The sequence below is a fragment of the Octodon degus genome, unplaced genomic scaffold, assembly GCF_000260255.1.
Source record: "Octodon degus isolate 3935 unplaced genomic scaffold, OctDeg1.0 scaffold00146, whole genome shotgun sequence".
Taxonomy (NCBI): domain Eukaryota; kingdom Metazoa; phylum Chordata; class Mammalia; order Rodentia; family Octodontidae; genus Octodon; species Octodon degus.
In genome coordinates, this window is record NW_004524722.1 from 6,352,937 (window position 1) to 6,361,168 (window position 8,232).

The window sequence follows — 8,232 nt, forward strand, 5'->3', positions numbered from 1 at the left end:
TCCTTTGAATGTGATCTGCTTCTTTTCTCTAGCGGCTTTCAGTAGATTATTCTTGTGCTGAATTTCTGGGATCTTGACTATTATATGTCTCGATGTGTTTACTTTACTAATTTTAAAAAGCACCTTATTATTTATTCTTAAATCCCATATTCAATTAGGAAAAAATGAGAAGGTATGTCTGCATTACATGACTCCTTAGGTTGATAAATTCAACCACATCTTTTAATTTCCCAGTAAGATATCCTTTCATATACTTCTTCAAAGCTCACATATAGTAGATTATCAAAGAGTGTAGATGTATCCCTCAATCTGCAAAGTAGCTTATTTCTGAAAATCTTTTAACATTCATGATAAAAAATGGGGCAAGCTACTTAAAATGATAATGGACCAACTTAAAAAAGTTGATCTAAACATCTTAGTTTCTCATAATTCCATACTAAAAATGTCTAGTTTTTTAAGTTAATAATTATGTATATTGACTAACATTGAGAAAAATACGAAGGAATCTTGCCTATCCTCCTGGTTCCAGAAAATTTCTGAGGAAATGAAGAAAGGTTTAGAAACAGGAAAACTGTATTTATGTTATAGCTCATGCCTGTTATTAATGAACATAAAAAATTTTAGTTTCATGCTGCAATTCTGTTTTTTCAAAAATGATGGATGTGATTCATTCATATAAATAAGTTGTGACCAATTCCTTAATCTTCAAAGGCACCCCTGCTCACCTACACCTCTCCCTCCTTCTCTCTCTCCCTTTGTTATTTTGTCCACAGCCTGGGGATCAAGTCCAGGAGCCCAGGATGTTCAGGCAAGAGCTGTACCACTCAGCTACATACCAGCCAAGATAACTGTGACTTTAAACTTAACTTCTGCTTGCTACAACTCCAGAACTATATAATCTATTGTTAAAAACTGCAGGGGATATAATTTGAACTTTATTTTGATATTCCATCAACTATACTATATTAAGACACTTTTAAAAAATAACGTTCAATGAAGATTATGCTCACAAAAATGTCTTTGAAAACATTTTTTCTCCTGTGAAAATATGTCTGTGTCTCTGAACGTCTCCAATGTCTCCAAATCTCAGGTGTCTGAGTTCATTCTACTGCGCTTCCCAGGCATTCACAGCTGGCAGCACTGGCTTTCTGCATTGCTGGCTCTGCTGTATCTCTTAGCAATTGGTGCAAACATGCTCATCCTTATCACCATCTGCCAGGACCCCTCCCTGAAGCAGCCCATGTACATTTTCCTGGGTGTACTTTCTATAGTGGACATGGGGCTGGCCACTACCATCATGCCAAAGATCCTAGACACCTTCTGGTTCAATGCCAAGGCCATTAGCCTCCCTGAGCATTTTGCTCAAATTTATGCCACCATTGTTTTATTGGCATGGAATCTGGTATTTTTATTTGTATGACTTTTGACAGATACATAGCTATCTGTCACCCTCTTTGCTACACATCAATTGTGACCAATTCCTTAATCTGTAAAGCCATCTTATTTTATGGTGCTTAGAAATGGCTTGTTTGTCATTCCAGTGCCAGTGCTTGCAGCCCAGCGTAATTATTGTTCCAGCAATGAAATTGACCACTGCCTGTGTTCTAACCTCGGGGTCACCAGCCTGGCCTGTGATGATAGGAGGGCAAATAGCATCTGCCAATTGGTCTTGGCATGGGTTGGAATGGGGAGTGATCTGGGTCTTATTATATTGTCATATGCCTTGATTCTGCGCTCTGTACTGAGGTTGAACTCAGCTGAAGCTGCTTCCAAGGCTCTGAGCACTTGTAGCTCCCACCTAATCCTCATCCTCTTCTTCTACACTACTGTTGTAGTGGTTTCAGTAACCCACCTGGCAGAGACAAAGGCTATGTCGACTCCAGTTCTGCTCAACGTGCTGCACAACATCATCCCCCCTTCTCTCTCAACCCTATGGTTTATGCACTCAGGACCAAAGAACTTAGGGAAGGTTTCCAAAGGTTGTTTTGTTTGGGTTTGCAAAACAAATGATATAAAAGGCACCTTGATCATTAGGTACATGAAATTTAGTTTCTTCTAAGCTTGGTGGAATTCCAAAAGGACTAGAGCAGTAAGTGAACAGCTTTCATACTATCTTTTTGTATTCTTATATGAACAGCTGTTAAAGATTTCAAAATGAAGAAAAAATAGCCGTGAAGCCTTCTCTGATATTCCAAAACTGGCAAGAATTAAATACATAGTTATAAGAATCTGGAAGAACTGGATAGGAACTCAAGCAAATGAGTTGAAAAAGAACAGTAGCTGTATATTTGCATGTTTTTTTTTTTTACCCTAGGGCATCAGAGTTAAGGTTTTTAGAAGTTATCCTCATGGTACCAACTATCCATGTTTGTTTTATTAACCCTAGTTATGACCCAGTGAAGAGCAAATGAACATTAAAGTTATTAAATTTTCTTTAGAATCCATATGTTATTGCTTCTTGTGTCCCTGACTTCCATGTTGGCTTCCTTTTTAAATCCCCATCACCACTACTCTAAGTACACCTCTCTTGCTGCAAATACAATAGTAAAAGCAGCTCAAGCAGATAAGACTATTTTTAGATGAACAGAAATAAGGATACTCACATGTAAAGTTAGCACACACAGTCTATGATATAGCACACTATACCACGTTTTTCTTTTCTTTTTTGTTCTGCATTTTAGGGAAGGGTATACAGGGTGTTCAGGGTCTCACTACTAAATCAGACTCATAGTGATCCACCTGTTTACAGCATCCTAAGAACTGCGCACCACCACTCCCAATCTCAATCACCCTCTCAGCGCTCTCTGGGGGTGGGGCCAGCATGGCAGGCCCGGGGATCAAACTTCTGGCCCCTGCTCCTGCTTGCAGGCGCTTTAATCCACTGAGCTATTTTGACAGCCGTATACCATGTTTTTAATCTGGCCTATTATTCTGTTTTTGAACACAAGCTTTGAGCAAGGCATAATATATTGAACGCTAGAACGAAGTAGAAAAGTTAATTTGAGATTAGGGCAGCACAAAGAAGTGACAGAATTGGGGAGATGTCTGCGTGTCTCTATTTTCAGTTGCTATAACTCAGTCACCACACTTGGGTGGCAGTGTGTAGGCCCCGAGCCTGCACGTTTTGCAGCAGGGCTCCCTAGATCTCATGGTAGCTTCCATTTATAACCAAATACACAGAAGTGGCTGTGCCAGAATACATGTTCAATTAGGATGAAGATGGAACACAGAATAAACTGGTAGTTTGCAGATGTGACAGAATCCGGAAAACATGTATAACATTAAAAATAATTTTCTTTTCTTATTTACTTTTTTAGGGAAGGGTGTACAGGGTGTTTAGGGTCTTGTTACTATATCGGACTAGTAGTGATCTGCCTGTTACAGCTTCCCAAGAGCTGGGATTATAGCCACGTGTCACCATGCCCAGTCTTGATTGCCGCCTCAGTGCGCCCCTGGGGCGGAGCTGGCATGGCAGGCCCAGGGATTGAACCCCAGGACCCTGCTTGCAGGCACTTTAGCCCGCTGAGCTATTTGGCCTGCCCCTCATTTAAAATAATTTTCTATCTGATAAATTAGCTGTAATAAAATTTAGAGTAAGTTTTCATTGTTATATAACTTCAAAAACCAAAACTTTTCACTGGTGTAATAAAAAATTCTGCATACTCTACAGATATTCAGGGATTTTTACATTTTGGGCCACTTAACATATTATTTTTTCCCTGTTTTTTAGTATGTATCTGGGTCTATGCCTTTGTGTAATGCTTTTTCAACTATTTGAAATACCTCATGGGCATTGTGTCTATTCACACTTAAATACTTCAGGAAGAATTTTCTAGAAGAAAAGACAATTATTTACATTACTATAAAACAGCCAACAAAATTAGTGAAATTGCACTGACACTTTACAGTAATTATTCCATTACTTCCATTTAGATTGATTTCCTTATCTCTGTTATATCTTTTGAAGGAATTGATCCTGCTTCAATGTTTCAGATTCAAGTATTTAATTAGATTATCAGGTCTTCAGCATGTATTGTAGGATTTCTGCATTCTTATTTGTCTTTTTATTTTTATGTCTTTAGTACAGAGAATACGGGGTTTCACTACACAGATCAGACCCATAGTGATCTTCCTGTTTTCAGCCTCACATGTGCTGGGATTACAGGTGTGCGCCACCACCCCGAATCCCAATAGCTCTTTCCTTGCTCCCTGGGGCCAGGCCAGCATGGCACTCCAGGGATCAAACTCCAGTCCCTGCACCTGCCTATGCAGACACTATAATCCACTCAGCTATCTGGCCAGACTATTTGCATTCTGCTTGATATTGATTTTTTTCTAGCTTTACTGAAGTTTGAACTAGAAATACAAACTCTATATATTTAAAGTACAAAATGTGATGTTTTGTTATCTGACTGCATTGTGTAGTTATTGCTGAAATCATGCCAAACACCATATCTATCACATAAAGAATGAATATTCACTCTTCTCCAACATGTAGCAATCACTATTAAACCAAATCATAGTCTTGTAAATGACGACACATGCACAATATCATAAAGTTTACCCAAGAGAAATAGTATAAGAATCTGCCATTATTGTGTATCACAACAGGTAATACAATTGCTAAATACCATCCTTGGGAAACAGCCATTGGCACAGTTGAATGACAATGAGAGAGCCATCAGCACACTGTCAAGTACCTATTGGCTTGAAATAAGGGAGAGTCTAGTACATAATGAAGAATTTCTTTGAAGAAGATAATCAGATCAAAAAGTCATAAAAGTTTAACAATCATTGTGATGGTTGACATTAACTGTGTCAACTTGCTTGGCTTAAGGAATGTGCAGGGCATTAGCAAAGCACAGCACTGCTTGTGTGGCCATGTGAGCCTGACCTTGTGAGCTACGGATGACTCTGTTTCCTTTCCTGCTGGCACAGTTCCCCTGCTCTGCCTCCAGCCTCCATGAAGTGAATGCTTTGCTCCACCCCATCCTCCTGCCATGGTATTTCTCTCTTGAAGTCAGCCTTCTATACCTTGAGTTCCCAAATGTAAATCAAATACATTCTATTGTGTCCCAGGAAAATTGACTAACATAGAAAATTGGTAAGAGAGAGAAAAGCATTATTGTGACTCTGTCTAGTAATGTGGTTCAGAAGCATTTATAATGGCTTGTGTGTTCATAGGTAAGACCTTTGGAAAGTGATTGCATCTTAGGGACAGTGACTTTAGCAATGTATTCATCCAATGGGGAGTTTCTAGCTCAACGTGCTGTTACGGTTGCAGTCACTGGAACCATGACATGGAAGAGTATATTCTTGTCCCCAGCACTTTTCTGTCTCTCCTTAACACACTCTCTTCTTTTCCTCTTCCCTGATGGCACCAGATGAGCAATTTTTCTCTGTCAACTTTGGACTGAAACATCTGAAACCAAGATCAGGCATAAACATTTGCTAAGGTTGTGTGTGTCATGTATTTAGTCACAGTAAAGAAAGGCTGATAAACAGTAAAGAGGGGCTGAATGCATTCACCTTAGAGAATTAAATTAAAATAGCAACACTTGTGTTATCCTTCAGTGTGACTAATTTTTGCTAAGTTCCAAATCATAAATTCATATAACTTTCACATATATATTTAAAATCAAGGCTTATGTTTACTATAATTTCAGTGAATTGTAGAACTGTGGTTGCTTTCTAAACTTCTTTAAAACATTTTTATTCCTTTCACATGTTAATATTTTTATTATACTATGAACTTTATATTCATATTATCACATATTTATAATACAACATGTGCTAATTTCATTATCTTCTTGGAAATAGAAAATTAGAATAAGAGCTTTTAAAATTATCCATATTATCACATTTACTTGAAAAGTTTGGCTATCCATCTCCTTTTCTCTAATTTAGTATCCAAGCAGCATGCTTAGATATCGCATGATAATAAGAACACGGAAGCTATGCATGATCTGATTATTTTTTCTGTTTAGCCAATACTTTGACAACCTGCACACCAATGTCTTCTACAGCTTTCCCTCCAGGCCGTGGTATCTCCTCAGCAGGCCCTCAGCAGAAGACCTGCAACATCTGCACTGTCCAATGACTTACCTACCCCCCATTTCTTTTTTCATTGCTTTAATGACCTCACCAGCCCTCCAACTTTTCCACATTGTTCTGACCATTATCTATCTGCTCCTTCTGGGTACCATGAACACTGTTGCCTGTGGGGCAAAAACTAAGTATGTAGAAGATAATATCATGAATATCCTTTGGGTTCTCAGAACATCGGATCCCACAATCTATAAATGCATATTTATAGGTGATAAATATAAAGCAAATAATTAAATGTGTACATTTAGGCAGAATTTTATAAAAATTCTTCTTGAGGTATTGTTTTATCACACTACAAAATAGTGGGCCTTGTGGACTGGTGACATATCAATAAGTAGTTCAAGAATTCAACATCACTAGCCTGCCCTCCAACCATACTAGGCAGTTTTTTAACTTCACCTGTGAAAAACTTGTAAAATATACCAAATGCTCAGTATACAAAGGGGAAAAAATTACAAAAAAGGACTAACTTAAAAAATACACAAAAATTGTATATAATTTAGTGATTATATTTATACAAGTTAAGCAAGCAATTGAAAGAAAATCATTATCCTCAGTTAAAATTGAACAATTTGAAAATATGCACATTGCTTTTACAAATACCAGTGAAACTCTGCAAGATTATTGTAGACAAAAAAGTTTTAACACAAGAAATATTAGGACAGATAAAAAGGAACATTTTGTAATGATTCCATGATGAGACAGTAGTAGAATGAATAAATTAACCTAGCAAGGTAATAGTATACATTAAACAATCAATGTACTTCTATTCAACAAGAAACATACATATAATCTTGAAGATAGCATCAGCAAATACAAAAGTCTTCGTGATAAATTACTACAGTTTATATTGTAATTGTGCAAGATACTTCCAAGTTAAATTATAGTAATTTAAGTAGGGAGAAATGATGCTTATAGATTTGAAGTTTCAATATTCTTTAGACTCTGTTCTTCAAAGGTTTATGTATAGGTTTAGTGAAACCTAATAAAATCTCAGGAAGCATCATTAGAAGTTTCCAACCCAGTAGTGTAATACACATCAAAATATTGAAAATAATAAAGTGCTGAAAGTAGTACCATGATCTGCAGAAAAAAATGAGTAAAACTGGAATACTTGGACTATCATAAACAAAAGCTTACCTAAGGTACAAAAATGTAAATCATGTTTTATTAGTGTAGAAACAGCCAAATGGACCAGTGTAACATGGATTTCTATTAATAGAGGCATGTACATGTAGGCAGTTGTTTATGGCGCTTGTCTAAGGCAATTGTGTAAGGAAAAGAAAATCTTTTAAAAAAATCACTAAAATTACCTGATATCATATAGAAAACATGGTCTCCATTACTTTACATGATACTAAAGTTGACTTGAAAATGTTAAATACAAAAGTAAATCCAATTACAGAAATATAAATTTACTATCATAGGAAAGTATAGATTACAATTCCAAAATTCTGTAACCTAAGTGTCAAGAAGCTCCCATTACACTGGTGAGAGCACAGTGCAAAAAGGAAAATGAGGAAAATGTTTAACCTTTTTCCCATTTTTTCTGCCTATGTAAATGTTCAGATGACATCAATAGGATACTCCTCTGAGTTAATCGCTTTGCTGCACTTCAGGGACGTAATGTCCTAGGAATTCAGCATTCCTTGTGGGCCTTTCTTTCCTCTTTCATCTAAAGGAAACCTTTTGAATCACTCAAACCCTCACAGCTGTATAAATTCCAGAATTCCGTCATGTCTCCGTCATATCTCAGCTGAGAGCACATCATCCAGCGATGTTAAAACTGCTTCCTCACCATGTTCTGGCTGTGTCCAGGAAGAAGCTCCTTCTACTGCAAACACTTCAAAGTGTGAGTGTCTGCTCAGAACTAGCCCAGTAAGTTTCCAAACTTTGTCAAGATCACAGTGGCTAAATATCAGCATTCAAGTGATGCCTTGTTCTATAGTTGTTGTTATGCTGAGAAATGTCCTCTGGAAGAGACTCACTCTTCTCTCTGCTGAAATGAGATCGAGTTACATTAAAACCTTTGCAAAAGAGGTAAGGGCAAAAATTTAAAATACCAGTTGCATATGGTAATTTAGAAGTCACTTATCCATTAAAGAATCCTCCAAATTAGCTCAA

General features: G+C 37.1%; 1 protein-coding gene across 1 annotated transcript in view; it reads left to right on the plus strand.

The window, feature by feature from the left end:
- Positions 1-1,048: 1,048 nt before the first annotated feature.
- LOC101584347 (olfactory receptor 56B1-like) overlaps positions 1,049-8,232 on the plus strand; it is a 10,514-nt gene continuing 3,330 nt past the window's right edge. Inside the window, 3 exon segments of the mRNA XM_012517134.1 lie at positions 1,049-1,373; positions 1,376-1,503; positions 1,505-1,906. Of these exon segments, the coding sequence (XP_012372588.1) occupies positions 1,049-1,373; positions 1,376-1,503; positions 1,505-1,906 (855 nt within the window).